This window comes from Hyperolius riggenbachi, chromosome 3, assembly GCF_040937935.1.
Source record: "Hyperolius riggenbachi isolate aHypRig1 chromosome 3, aHypRig1.pri, whole genome shotgun sequence".
Lineage (NCBI taxonomy): Eukaryota > Metazoa > Chordata > Amphibia > Anura > Hyperoliidae > Hyperolius > Hyperolius riggenbachi.
The window spans coordinates 101,716,148-101,731,191 of NC_090648.1; the positions used below are offsets into that span (position 1 = coordinate 101,716,148).

At 45.3% G+C, this 15,044-nt stretch overlaps 1 protein-coding gene across 2 annotated transcripts in view; it reads left to right on the forward strand.

The window, feature by feature from the left end:
* LOC137561076 (chromaffin granule amine transporter-like) overlaps nucleotides 1-14,416 on the forward strand; it is a 71,507-nt gene extending 57,091 nt beyond the window's left edge. Inside the window, exons 14-16 of one of the 2 annotated variants that reach the window (XM_068272315.1) lie at nucleotides 2,079-2,212; nucleotides 6,160-6,320; nucleotides 14,334-14,416. In XM_068272315.1, the coding sequence (XP_068128416.1) occupies nucleotides 2,079-2,212; nucleotides 6,160-6,300 (275 nt within the window). In that variant the 3' untranslated portion in view covers nucleotides 6,301-6,320; nucleotides 14,334-14,416. Of the gene's footprint in view, nucleotides 1-2,078; nucleotides 2,213-6,159; nucleotides 6,575-14,333 lie in introns of those variants that run through there. The other variant, XM_068272314.1, reaches the window with a different exon arrangement.
* Nucleotides 14,417-15,044: the final 628 nt, after the last annotated feature.

The window sequence follows — 15,044 nt, forward strand, 5'->3', positions numbered from 1 at the left end:
CTGCAGTGTGGCTTGTGGTAATTGCTGATGGACTGCTGCTGTGCATGTGCTGCAGTGTGGCTTGTGGTAATCACTGAAGGACTGCCGCTGTGCATGTGCTGCAGTGTGGCTTGTGGTAATCACTGATGGACTGTTGCTGTGCATGTGCTGCAGTGTGGCTTGTGGTAATCACTGATGGACTGCCGCTGTGCATGTGCTGCAGATGTGGCTTGTGGTAATCACTGATGGACTGCCGCTGTGCATGTGCTGCAGATGTGGCTTGTGGTAATCACTGATGGACTGCCGCTGTGCTTGTGCTGGTGCTGCATTTGTGGCTTGTGGTAATTACTGATGGACTGCCGCTGTGCATGTGCTGGAGTTGTGGCTTGTGGTAATCACTGATGGACTGCTGCTGTGCATGTGCTGCAGTGTGGCTTGTGGTAATCACTGATGGACTGCTGCTGTGCATGTGCTGCAGTGTGGCTTGTGGTAATCACTGATGGACTGCTGCTGTGCATGTGCTGCAGTTGTGGCTTGTGGTAATAGCTGATGGACTGCCGCTGTGCATGTGCTGCAGTTGTGGCTTGTGGTAATCACTGATGGACTGCCGCTGTGCATGTGCTGCAGTGTGACTTGTGGTAATCACTGATGGACTGCTGCTGTGCATGTGCTGCAGATGTGGCTTGTGGTAATCACTGATGGACTGCCGCTGTGCATGTGCTGCAGTTGTGCCTTGTGGTAATCACTGATGGACTGCCGCTGTGCATGTGCTGCAGTTGTGGCTTGTGGTAATCACTGATGGACTGCCGCTGTGCATGTGCTGCAGTGTGACTTGTGGTAATCACTGATGGACTGCTGCTGTGCATGTGCTGCAGATGTGGCTTGTGGTAATCACTGATGGACTGCCGCTGTGCATGTGCTGCAGTTGTGCCTTGTGGTTATCACTGATGGACTGCCGCTGTGCATGTGCTGTAGTTGTGGCTTATGGTAATCACTGATGGACTGCCGCTGTGCATGTGCTGCAGTTGTGGCTAGTGGTAATCACTGATGGACTGCCACTGTGCATGTGCTGCAGTTGTGGCTTGTAGTAATCATTGATGGACTGCTGCTGTGCATGTGCTGCAGTTGTGGTTTGTGGTAATCACTGATGGACTGCCGCTGTGCATGTGCTGTAGTTGTGGTTTGTGGTAATTACTGATGGACTGCCGCTGTGCATGTGCTGTAGTTGTGGCTTGTGGTAATTACTGATGGACTGCCGCTGTGCATGTGCTGTAGTTGTGGCTTGTGGTAATCACTGATGGACTGCCGCTGTGCATGTGCTGTAGTTGTGGTTTGTGGTAATTACTGATGGACTGCCGCTGTGCATGTGCTGTAGTTGTGGTTTGTGGTAATCACTGATGGACTGCCGCTGTGCTTGTGCTGCAGTTGTGGCTTGTGGTAATCACTGATGGACTGCCGCTGTGCTTGTGCTGCAGTTGTGGCCTGCATCTGTCGATAGATTCTACCTGGTAGATCATTTTTGAAGTAGCTTGTAAACTGAAAATGTGAGGGCACTTTTGGTCTAAGCTGTATAGCTCATATTTATCTTGTGTGCAAGGAATGAGAGGCAGAGCCGGTTCTCACATGAAGCAAGGTGAAACACTTGCATCAGGCGCAGAGATTACAGGGGCAGCATGTTTGTACTGTGTGTTTACACTTACACCATGCAGTCAGAGTAGGAGAAGTGAGAGGAGAGAGAGCGAGGTGAAGAGGTCATCATTGGGGAAAAGCAGCTTGTTGTGCTGTGTGAGGAGTCTGACAGTGAATGAGGAGGAGGGAGGCAGGAGAGCAGCAGTGATTCATTTGACTTGCACAGCAGAAGGGAGGAGGTGGCACTGCTGTCCTGACTGAAGAGGAATGAAGGACTGCATCCTCACAAGTTTGATTCAGGTAGAACCGTCCTTGATGGGAGGGAAACCACATTACTCACCGTCCTGAATGAGCTGTACTGAGCTGTTTTGAAATTTTACTTTATAAATGATTTAGTCTTTGCCCATTGTAAAAGTTTTCCTCACCCCATGGAATGTGTACAATAACTTAGATGTTCTTTCCACTTCTAGGACCTTCGATGGCAGGAGGCATTGCGAAGGCCATTGGATTCCCCTGGTTAATGGTCATTACTGGGATATTAAACATCTTATTTGCGCCTCTTTGTCTTTTTCTACGTAATCCTCCAGCTAAAGAGGAGAAAATGGTAAGATGCATTTATCTTACATGCTATAAAGGGTGGAAGGAGAGGAGCTGTTGTGTTACATTGCCAAACATTGCTGCTGCTTTTAGTTTACGGCAGAGTTTGAATGTTTTCCCCGTGTCTATGTGGATTTCCTCTGGGCACTCTGGTTTCCTCCCACATCCCAAAAACATAAAGATAAGATAAAGGGGCATTATAGCAAAATATGTTATTTTGATCACCCTGCTAACATGTACTGTAGATACCAGGGAAAACATCAGTTTTCAAGCAGAGCTATTTCAAAGTCTGCTGGAAGCGCTAATTTACATCATGAGACAGCTTTTCTCTGTTAGTAACCAGCCTTAGCAACGTGGAAGCCCCCTCCCCACTTGCTTTGCTCTAACTGCCAGGGCAATCTTCTCTCTCTCTCTCTCTCTCTCTCTCTCTCTCTCTCTCTCACACACACACACACACACACTACACACACACACACACACACACACTACACACACACACACACACACACACACACACACACACACTGTATACTCACACACATAAACACACACACACACACACACACACACACTGTATACTCACACACACACACACACACACTACACACACACACACACTGTATACTCACACACACTGTATACTCACACACATACACACACACACACATACACACACACACTGTATACTCACACACATACACACATACACACACACACACACACACACACACACACACTGTATACTCACACACACTGTATACACACACACACTGTATACACACACACACACACACACACTACACACACACACACACACACACACACACTGTATACTCACACACACTGTATACTCACACACATACACACACACACTGTATACTCACACACATACACACACACACACACACACACATACACACACACACTGTACTAACACACACACACACACACACACACACACACACACACACACTGTATCACTGTACACACACACACACACACACACACACACACACACACACACACACACACACGACTGTGAAAGTGTGCAACAGTGTGATGAAATCCTGAGAGGCATATAAATAATCAGGCAGCTAAATTACAAAGCTGCAGATCTGAACTCACAGCCTCCTGTGTTTAAGGCAGTTTCTTTACCTCTATGCTTGTATGCTATATCTTCTGCCATGGTGGCCTGAGAAAAATGTTTTACTTTTTTTTGTAGCCCAGTCATTCAGCACATGTAAATCTACCTCTGGAGGGATCTCCAGGATTGTGTGTGTGTCTGTGTGTGTGCGTGTGTGTGTGTGTGAGAGAGAGAGAGAGAGAGAGAGAGAGAGACACAGAGAACGTGAGAGAGACAGAGGAGAACCTTGGCAGTTAGAGCAAACCAAGTGAGGAGGGGACTAACGTGTCGGCAAGGCAAAGAAAAGCTACCACATGGTGTAAATTATTACTTCCAGTTGAAATAGAAAGCTGTGCTTGAAAACTGATTTCTTCCCTTGTATCTACATGTTAGCAGGGTAATCAAAATAACATGCCTTTCACTATAATGTCCCTTTAATTGGCTCCCCCCTAAAATTGGCCCTAAACTACGATGGCCTAGACATATGACTATGGCAGGGATTTGATACGCATTGTAAAGCGCTGCGGAAGATGTCAGCGACTCAGCAGCACTATATAAATACTAAACAACAATAACTCATTGGTTGGCGTTATGCTGTACACACCCCAGGGTTAGAGGAGGCATGATATGTTTGATGCCTTGCAACCCACCCATATAGAGATCAATGCTTTACACATCGTGTTCCCTTATAGTATATCGTTCCTCACATACAGCCCACTGGACCATAGCGATCAGCACACTGGACACAATGAAGAATTTAGGGAAGAATTTAGTGCAATATAGGGGTGGGAACCATCATGGTTTGGGGCCAGGGCTTCAGTTCAGGGCAGGGCCATTATTCAATCAACTTTTTTTTCCTGAGTTTTCTCCTAGGAGATACTTTTTCATCTTCTCTTTACAATGACTTTTAAGCTCTTTGCAATTGAAAAAGTACCAAAAAGTAGGTGAAAGGGTACTATCAAAATTATTTTGACTATTTTTTGCTTGCTGGTGATTTAAAAATCATTTTATTGACAAGGGGTGAAAATATCACCTAGGAGAAAACTCAAAAGAAAAAGTTAATTGCACGTGGGCCAAAATGAGCAGACGCTTTGCACCTGGAGGCGCCGTTGCCACACACACTTCCCCTTTGGTCTGGCGTATGCGACTCTTGATGGATGGGCAGACGGTTTGGAGATGTACCTTTGAGGCTGTTCAACCCACAGTGGAGATTCCCTAAGTTGCCACCTGCTTTCCCTCAAACAACCACACACTAAATGTAGCCACTAATTATTAGAAAAGGAATTTCTTTACTTGCTTTTGGGGAAAATATTATGCTTTGATTTTTTTTTCTGTTTATTAGCTTGATTTTAAACAAATGTATTAATTCTTTCCAAACCTGTGTTGGACTATGTCCAAAATTGGCACTTTGCAGTTCAGCACATATTCCGACACAGGAAAGCATGGCTGCCGCTAGAAGCACTGTTGCTAGATAAAAGGTGTCACAGCACATGTTTTTGGCGCATAGAAGAGCAGGCTCGCATGGGCAGAACACACATACTTGGGTAATATAAAACACATAGCTGACTGACATTACACTGTGGATTCCTAATGTGAGTTTGCATTTCACAGTTGGGGGTGCTAAGTTGGGTGGGGGGAGGCAGAGTTTAGGGACAGAACCACTTGGGGGAGAAGAAGTTTCTGTGCCTAGAAGTTCTGGTTGAGATGGTCCTGAAGTGGCGACCCGATGGGAGGAGGTGTAGGTGGCAGTGGCTGGGATGGGGGGTGGGGAATCATTTGTAATCTTGGCTGCCCTGGATTGCAGTCTGGAGGAGTATAGGAGGTCCAGGGCTGAGAGGGGGACCCAATGACCTTCTCAGTGGTTTTGATGACTCTTCGAAGCTTGAGTTTGTCCATAACGGTTGGTAGCGTTCGTGTACCAGAAAATGATGGAGGAGTAGAAGATCGTCTTAATGGTGGCGGAGTAGTACCGAGACATAAGGGCACGAGACATGCCAAACTTTTTCAGCTGACACAGGAAGAATAGCTGTTGTTGGGCCTTTTTCTGAGGGACTCCCGCAACCTCTGAGCCCTCCGTGAGGACCGGTGGGAGTTCAGGTTTTTTTTCCTGAAGTCTATGATCGGTTCTACAGTTTTTGTTGTGTTGAGGATGAGTTTGTTGTCCTTACACTAGTTTCAGATCCTCTAAATCTCCCAGTGGTAGGCTTGTTCTCCACTCTTGTCCGAGAGGCCTATGATGGTGGTGTCATCCGCGAACTTGATCACCTTGACAGATTCGTGCTGTGAGGTGCAGAGGCTTGTGTATAGGGAGAACAAGAGTGGTGGCAGAACACATCCTTGGAGGGGGGCTGTGTTTGTGGTTTGTACGCTTGAGTTGAAGGTATCTAGCTTCACTACTTAGTCACTGCCAGCCCCATCCTCTGCTGAAGGTGTCTACCAGGCTTAAGATCATGAGCTCAGAAATAGTTAAGCCTGGTAAACGCTTTCAGTTGTGATTGGCCAATCACTGACCAATTTTACCACCTCCATGTAGTGTGAGGGTAACAGATATTGAATACTATGAGCAGATTGTGTAGGTAAACCCTCATAATACTACATAGAAGTTGTAAAACTAGTAATTGATTGGCCAATCATAATTGAAAGTGTGTACCCGGCTTTAAGACCAGACAACTAAAAAGGAATGAAGCCAGGGCACATGCCGAATGGACTCCTCACAGAAAACATCACTTGCCAGATCTCTATTGAACCACCACTCAGCACGTCCCCCGCCCCCACCCCCGCAAAAGATAAGCAATCTTTTCTTCACTTTCTTATTTTCTTATATTTTTCAGGCTATTCTGAACCAGGAATGCTCCATGCAGACAAGAACTTACATGACTCAGGGTAATATGCCAGATCTGCCTCTCTCTGACCACAGCAGCGACGATGAAGACAGTATTGTCCACAACAGGACCAAAAGGATACCTCACTGACCAATACTACACCAAGAATGGTAATGGTTGTAGAGAAACTTGTAGACTGTTATTGCATCAAGAGGAGCCCTGACTGATCTGCAGAATGTTAACCCAAACTGGACTTCAGAACATCATATCAAGCACATACAGCTTCCATCAATGAGGCCATCTCCTTCTTGGCATCACCAGGACAGATGACTGCAAGCCTTTCCCAGCTAGTCCTGTCTTCATCATGGGCGTTACACAGTGGCGTAGCTAAGGAGCTGTGGGCCCCGATGCAAGTTTTACAATTGATACGACGCACCAAAACCTGCCAAGGACAACCACAGTGTCAGAGGTGCAAGAAGGGGATGGGGAATAGTTTGTTAATTATTACCATTATTCAAAGTATAGAAGTCATTATTATGAGCACAGGACCAATAGAGAGCTAATACTGAAGTTGAGGGAAGGCCCTTTGGGTCCCCTCTGGCCCGAGGGCCCCGATGCGGTCGCTAACTCTGCAACCCCTATTGCTACGCCCCTGATGTTACACATTTACAATGTATGCTGTGCTAGCTAGGCTACTACAAGTTTAGTGCTAGTCCTACTCTGGTTAGAGAATAATGACATGCTTGATATCATACGGCCAACAAAATGTTTGCAGCACATCAAGCCCCACTTTCAGTGGCGTAGCAATAGGGGATGCAGAGGTAGTGACTGCATCGGGGCCCTTGGGCTAGAGGGGCCCCATGGGAACCATTCTCAGCCACAGTATTAGCTCTTTATTGGTTCTGTGCTTGTAATAATCCCTTCTATTGGTGCTTTGAATAGTAGTGAACATAAACACACTGCTTCCCATCCCCTTCTTGCACCATTGACACTCTGGCTGTCCTCGATTGGTTTCAATGTGCCGTATCAGTTGTTATGTATAGCATGCTTGGGGGGCCCCAATGCTAAACTTGCACCGGGGCCCACAGCTTCTTAGCTACGCCACTGCCCACTTTACTATCAATCTCCAGGAACAGATCTGAAAATACTAGCATCTAATAGCTTAGTATACAGAGTGTTCAGATGATACTTTTTGTCCGAAATGAGGCTTTAGTAACTATAAATCCTGTCTTTAAATTTTGATCACATGACCAGCTGAAAAAGAGTACAGGGGCTTTTTTCAGGTTCTGTGGGTGTAGCTGCTGCTGCTGCCTTGATTACATCATCCTAACTCTTCAGGATGTAAAAGTGCCCATACATCATGCGACTTTGGCGACCGATCGACCATCCGGTTCAATTATTATAATCGGATGGGATGAAAATTGGTGCGTGCCGGATCGACAATGCAACCAATTTTGGGCAGAAATTGGTTGCATGTATCATTCGGACATGCTGCAAAATGAAGGACTGACATGCTTGATCGGGTACGTGCCGAACGGCATACAATAATGGATTAAGCGACGAATGCGATGGTCCCTTAAATGTAATGGGCCCTCCTGTGTCAGGTGCAATATACTTTCCCTGTCCGTGTCCGCCGCTGGCTCCGGGCTCTGTCCGCATACACGCGTCTCACGTGGTTGCCGGTGCAACTTGGATGAGTGTGTGACTTCGCACATGTACACACGTATATGGTGGCAACCACGTGGGCACATCTATGCGGACATAGCGGGAAGACAGCAGCGGATATGGACACTGCTCTGGACACGGGGCACATTTTACATTAGGGAGATAGCACAGGGTGTGGTGAATGCAATGTCACAAGGCTGATTCCTGAGAGATTTCATGATTGGGAATTGGCCTGCGGTGTATGGGCAGCCAACAGATCTCTCTCTAATCAGATTCCATCAGAGAGAGCTCTGTCTCTTGGTCGATCTGCCCATACATAGTCTGATGTATGGGGACCTTTAGGGGAAGGCACAGTCTGAGAAGATTGCAGCCATAGAACACACAGTCAGCTGTGCAGGCCAGTGTCTAGGCTCCTGATTAAGCATTTAGAAGGGATTTGTTTAACATTAGCTAATTATGGAACTTACATACAAACAATCTCTGCAGCTGATTGTCCACATATATCTAGGAAAACGTTTGTGCCTGGAGTAAGGTAGCCAATGAAGAGCTTGACCGAGAGGAGCAGCAGAGGAAGACTGAGAAGAAAGATGAATGAGACAAACAACAGAGTTCAGTACAGATCGGAGGGGTGCCAGTCGGTTAGTTGGAAGTCCATTACAATAGTCCAAGGGAGATATAATTCTCGTCCCATATGGCATTTGCCACCTTTTGCACCCGGTGTTATGCGTGTGCATGTGGTGATATGCATGCCGTAGATGTAATCCTTGGATGCAAGTACAGCTCTACACTCGCATCCATGGACCTCTGCCAGGAATTCCATATGCCGACAGAAGCTGATAATTGGGTGAAGAAGATGGCACATGCCGCATGGGCCAGGGGCAAGGAAGCAGCACCTCATAGTTAGGTAATGGTGCTTCGCCCAACCAGGGCCGGATTTGTACTTTTTACCGCCCAAGGCCGCTGTCACCAGCTGCCCCCTTCAGTATAGGTAGCCAGATGACCCCTCCCCCCTTTCCCACCAGGCTCTAGTATAGGTAGCCAGATGACTCCCTTAATCCCTCCTTTTCCCACCCCCCACCTTTCAGTATAGGTAGCCAGCTCGCCTTCACACTGCAGCAGCCATTCTTGTCATTAATTTCTCCACTTGTCTTCAGTGCAGAAGCTTCCTCTTCCTTTCCATCTCCAATGCTGCCCAAGTCCATAGCCGCCGGCCACAATGCAAACGCGCACAGGGAGCAAGGTGGCTGCTGCACAGGCGGCTAGCAGCAGAGTACCGCAGTCAGGCGCTCGCCTGATCTCCCTGCATTGCAGCAGTTTGCAAATGCTGCATGAGTTCAGCCTGCTGCTTTAGTGCCCTTGCTTCTGTTGTGCCCTAGGCCATGGCCTAGGCGGCCTTGGCCTAAATCCGGGCCTGCGCCCAACCACCACAACCCCTATGGCTCACAACCTCCCTTATGAGATGAAAAATCCTGTAAAAACTGATCCATTTTCCATTTACATTAGTTTGCGTGTTTGCATAGGATCCGTTTGCATCCATTCAGATTCATTCTGTTCCGTTCTGATAAACAGAATGTTATTTTTCTGGCAGTGTGAACCCAGCTTTCAACATGCACTAGGTCTAAGCTTGGCATGAAGCTATAATACTTTTGATGGATTTGGTGGCTAGTTCTTCTGCTTCCTCCGGCCAGTGTCAGAGGATCTACCAATGTGGATCTGAGACTTCTGAGTTTTTCCAGACTTATTATGGTCTGCTTGTTCATTTTAGATTAATGACTAAAGGTGAACAGTGCTTGCTGCCCAAAGGGATTGGGAGTGGGACTCAACTACTTGGGTGACAGTTCCGATATCAAGCGCTGTACGGGTGCTTCAGATGTCTGTTGCTGTGGATGGGGAGAAGGGGTGATGTGGGGCATAGGGTGAGGGGAACAATGGACCTACTAACTATAGATTCATCATCTAAAGATCTGTCAACTGGATCATTAAATGACCTTGGCAGACCTTTCTGGATATCTGCTAGATTTTAATATGAGATACTCTAGCCAGGGAAGCAAGTGCTTTTAGTGCCTTGCACCAGCCATGTAGCACCTAAGTTAGCAGTAATGCTATAGTCCGCGGCCTTGCACATGGGTAATTTGATTGCCGGACCCTGAATTACTTCTCCCTCCAAGTTGCTACGACCCGGAGGGGAAATAGTATTGAACGCCACCGGGAATTTGAGCGGCAGCAGGGTGAGCCGTCAACTAACTGTCAGCGTACATATACGTATGTCTGACCAGCTGCTTCAGCTGAGCACAGTCTTATCTCCTCATTTTCTGCTGCAAGTTTATTTCTGTCTTAGGGCCTGATGCATTTATCAGGTGCGTTACCCTGCTTGTGATGGTAATGCACGTGGCGCTAATGGGTTAACGGACAGTGCTCCCCCTGCTGTAGTAACTGTAAAATTGCCATGTGCTCGCTGCGCATAGCAACTTTACTGGAGATTACTGCCCCTAGGTCCATGGTCTCCACTCTACAGAGTCACACAGACTCTGCTGCCTGCACAGGCCCATATCCTATTAACATTTCTCCTGAGTTTTCTCCAAGGAGATATTTTTACACCTTACCAATAAAGAAATACTAAAAATAAGTTTGATATTGTTATTATTATTATTATTTTTACTTTCTTTCTTCTACGTTTCCAGTTGCCAAGTGCTGAAAAGTTATTTTTTAGGTAAGATGAAAAAGTATCTCCTGTAAGAAAACTCAGGAGAAAACGTTATTGGATAAGGACCATAGCTTCAAGATAGCAGTATTGGAAATAAGATGTGAACGTAAACGAAACAGAGGCGCCAAAACAGAGTAAGATGTGTTAAAAAAAAAAAAATATTGAAAGGGATGCAGTAGTGGACTTGCCTCCAGCTAGTCGGACGCTCAATGTCTATTTTCAAAAGTGGTTCTTTATTCAATAAGAAAAATATAACATCAACACTAACTCCACTGCAATGTGTTTCGCAGGCATAACCGCTTCCTCGGGCAAAATTAGTGGAGCATGTGCTAGTCCAAGCAAAACGGCCTGGCGCAGCTGATATAAGAAGAGGAGAATGGTGATCATGTGACCATGTCAATAATCAGATAATATAAGTGCCTGGAGGGTTTATTACACCTCAAACGTATTTACATTTTCATTAGGGACCTATAAAGGTACATAAAGATGTTTTTTCTCAATGTATCAAACCAGATGCCACCTTATTTCCACAGTATTCTGGATGCCAGGTGGAGATGCGTATTTATGTCACCAGTATGTGTATAAGATTTGTTCTGTAAGTTCCAGTATGGCTTTGAAAAATAGTACATCACCTGTAAACATAAAAAAAGAAAGAAAAGGCTTTACATGATATTATTTATGTAATAAAATTCAGAACTAGTTTTTTCCTTATGTATACTTCTTCTTTGTTGCAAAACCCAATCTGCTGATTGTTTGTTAGTGCATGTTCGAAAACCATATTAGAAGATGAGATTCGGTGGTATAGGATGAGAGAGGACAGTGGCTTGGCTAGAGATTATGGGGCCCCATAGAAAAACTGTTATGGGGCTCTTAGATGTAAGCATTTTGTAGCTATGCCAACTGCCCTTAAAGAGACACTGAAGCCACTTCAAAAACTTGATTTTACCTGTTATTTAGCTTAAAGTGAACCTCCGGACTAAAAATCTACTCAGCAGAACTGAAAAGGCTTGGTGTTTGTTTAACTGCTATTTTTGAAGTGCTTTAACAGGCGCTTTCTGAATGATTTTCGCTTAGAAAAGCGCTTCTATAAGCGCCTTTGTGCAGTAATGATTGTTTTTTCACCTTCTGATGTCAGTCAGGAAATGAACTCTTTGACCTGGAAATGAATAAATACAATGAATTTATTCATGAAAGCGCTTGGGAAATCACAATTCAAATCGCTTTGCGATTTCCCTATACATTCTATTAAATCGCAAACGTTCAGAAAATGGTGCAGGAGCCGTGCTTGCGATTGAATAAAAAAAGCTCATCGCTTATGTGAGAACACTCACATAAGCGACCATTGCACTAGCACTTTTAAGGCGATTTTTTAAAATCGCCAGTGCCAAAAAAAGAGCAAAATCACTCTTAGTGTGAACAAGCCCTGATCACTGATATTTCAAAATGTGCAACCTTCCCTTCAGTGTGACCACAACATAGAATGACCAGTCAGTCAGTGCTGGTGAGAGCCTGCCTAGCAGAGCAGTGACAAGGTCCTCCAGCACTAGATGCGGAGATTCCAAATGACGTTCTCCCCCGTCCCCCAGTATAGGTAGTAATGCCACTGTCAGCAGCCATCCCCTATAGGTAGACAGATTACCCCACCACCAGTATAGGTAGCCCGTTGACCCTTCCCTACAGTATAGCTAGCCAGATGACACCCCCCTCTTCTAGTGTTAGAAGCCATATGACCCCCCACCCCCCTTTTCGTATACATAGACTGATGACCATCCACCCTCCAGTATAGGTAGCAAGGTGACCCTTCCCTCTTGTATAGCCTGGTGCCCACCCGCCCTTAGGCCATGGCCCCTGTGGCGCCCTTAGGCCATGGCCTATGTGGCCTTGGCTTAAATCTGGCCCTGCCAGTATAATAGCCAGATGTGTCCCCATACAGTATTAAGCAGCCACCCTCCCTAGTATACTGCCAGATGTGCCTCCCCCTCCCCAGTATAATAGTCAGATGTGCCCCTGATCTCTCTTGCTACTCAGTAGTTAGTGTTGAGTTCTGCATAACTCCACTTTTCATAATTGAAATTATGATTACAACTTGCTGACTATGGCAGTTGGGGGTTAATTTACCTATGTAGCCGCCAATAGCTCCAAGTCACATTTACTCAACCACGTCACTCCCATGCTTCCTCTTTCTGGGTTTGAAGGAGGAAGCATGGGAGTGATGTGGAACGCAAGTGAACGCGACAAGGGTGAGGTTCAGGGTGAAAAAAAGATGCTGCTAGTGGTAATCCTCAGCCTAAGTCAGGGTAGCAGCCTGGAGAAATCTGCAGAGAGTGAAGCGGAGCATCATTTAGCTCTCACCTTCCGGAGATCAGGGCACTTGCAGCTCCTCTTCTTCGGGTCCACCGAGGCTCCCCATCTATCTGGTGAGATCGCCACTTGCCACATGACGACAGACGGCGATCTCACCGTAAAGATATAGAGTCACCCCGAGCACAGGAGGAAGAAATGCAGCGCTGGATCCCAGGGAGGTGAGTTCTGTGCAGGGGCTTCTGGATAATGTCTTGGGGTATGCTTTTTTATGGATTTTAGGGTCTAAATGCACAAAAAAATCAGAAAAGAATCATACGCCAAGGAGGTTAAAGGTAGGCAGTTAAAATCTGACAGGTTTTTCAGCCAGTCCATCTCCTCAAGGAGGATTCTCAGGGTTTTCTTTGTTTCCAACAGCATTTCCTGTACAGCAGTTTAACTGTCAAAATAGTAAGATACCAGCCACCCTCGCTACTCACTTGCATACTATTTTATCAGTTAGACTTTGCAACTGCTGTTCAGGAAATGCTGTTGAATACAAAGAAAGCCCTGAGAATCCCCCATGAGGAGATGGACTGGCCCAAAATCCGTCGGTCCTGTCAGATTTTAACTGCCTACTTTTTCGCGATAGTGGTCCTTTAAAGGATTCATACTATTCCTAATATCAAAACCAGTTGTAATTGTATACAGGAAAAAAAACTGTCATGCGTATCAACCCGTTCTTTATAGAGAAACTCCGACAAAGAATTGAACTTTATCCCAATCTGTAGCTGATATCCCCTTTTACAGGAGAAATCTATTCCTTTTCACAAACAGACCATCAGGGGGAGCTGTATGGCTGATATTGTGGGGAAACCCCTCCCACAAGAAAAGTACGTACTCCTGGCAGTTTCCTGTCTGTGAACCTTGTTGCATTGTGGGAAATAGCTGTTTACAGCTGTTTCCAACTGCCAAAAAAAGGAGCAGCTACATCACCTGCCCACAGTAAAAATGTCACCATGTAATAAATGTCAGAATGTAAATCAGGGATTTAAAAGAAATTACAATGGGCAAACACTGACTAAAATCATTTAAACATAATTATTGTAAAAATGAAGCACTTTTTTATTACATTATTTTCACTGGAGTTGCTCTTTAAGACAAACATTGATAATGCTATTATTCAGGATTGACTGGGCCCACTAGCTTCTTTGTTTTCATACAATATGATCAAAATAATCTGAAATCGAAAAATATGATTGTGTTTCTGCATATGAACGAACATGGAAGGCTGAAAAATGCATTGCTTCAAAAAGGAACCATAGATTGAACTTCATTCCAATCAGTCGCCAATACCCCCTTTCCCACAATAAAACTTTACCTTTTCTCAAATAGATCATCAGGGGGGTCTGTGTGGCTGATATTGGGAGGAAACCCCTCCCCCAGTATGAGTTTATTTTCTGTGAACCTTGTTGCATTGTGGGAAATAACAGCATCCGACTGCCAAGCAACCAATATCTCCCTCTGTGCGTAGAACTCTCACTAATGAACAGATCACCTGGCAGAACTAAAGATGTCACCACCAGTGATAAACTTCAGGATGTAAATCAGGGAGAGGTAAGATTTTACGATGGGCAAACACTGACTAAATAATCTATAAATGAATATTGTAAACAATAAGCAATTGTATTCATTGCGTTCTTTTCACTACAGTTCCTCTTTATATACTCTGCAAATGGGATCCCTGCCTAAGCAAGCTGACAGGATGTGGGGACTTTTACCAATACGTTCTTCTGTCTTCCTTATTTACGCTGCCAATAAATCAATACTAACCTTATTATTATCAATTTACCATGTCTCTGATCTGGTAGCAGGATATTGCACGGAATGGGATACAGTCAAAGCATAAATCTGGTAATTACATTTGTCTTATCACAGCGGCAGCAGTCAGGTAGACTGTCTCCTGCTCATATCCGGTCTCTTTTTATAAAATCTCTAACAATCTGCAAGCTTCACCAAAGCAGATAAAGGCTGATGCCTGGTAGGGATACACACATGAAAAGATAAGGCTGCCAATATTAACCCTTTTAACTGCCAGGGTCCTGCTCAATAACTCTATCCCAGGTGGCTAAGTACAGAGATCTCAATGACGGCATTCCCCGAAAATACAAGCTGGCTCTTCCAACACTCTGGCAACAAGCAAAACTAAGCATTTTTAGGTAACATACAGGGAGGTGGGACGAAA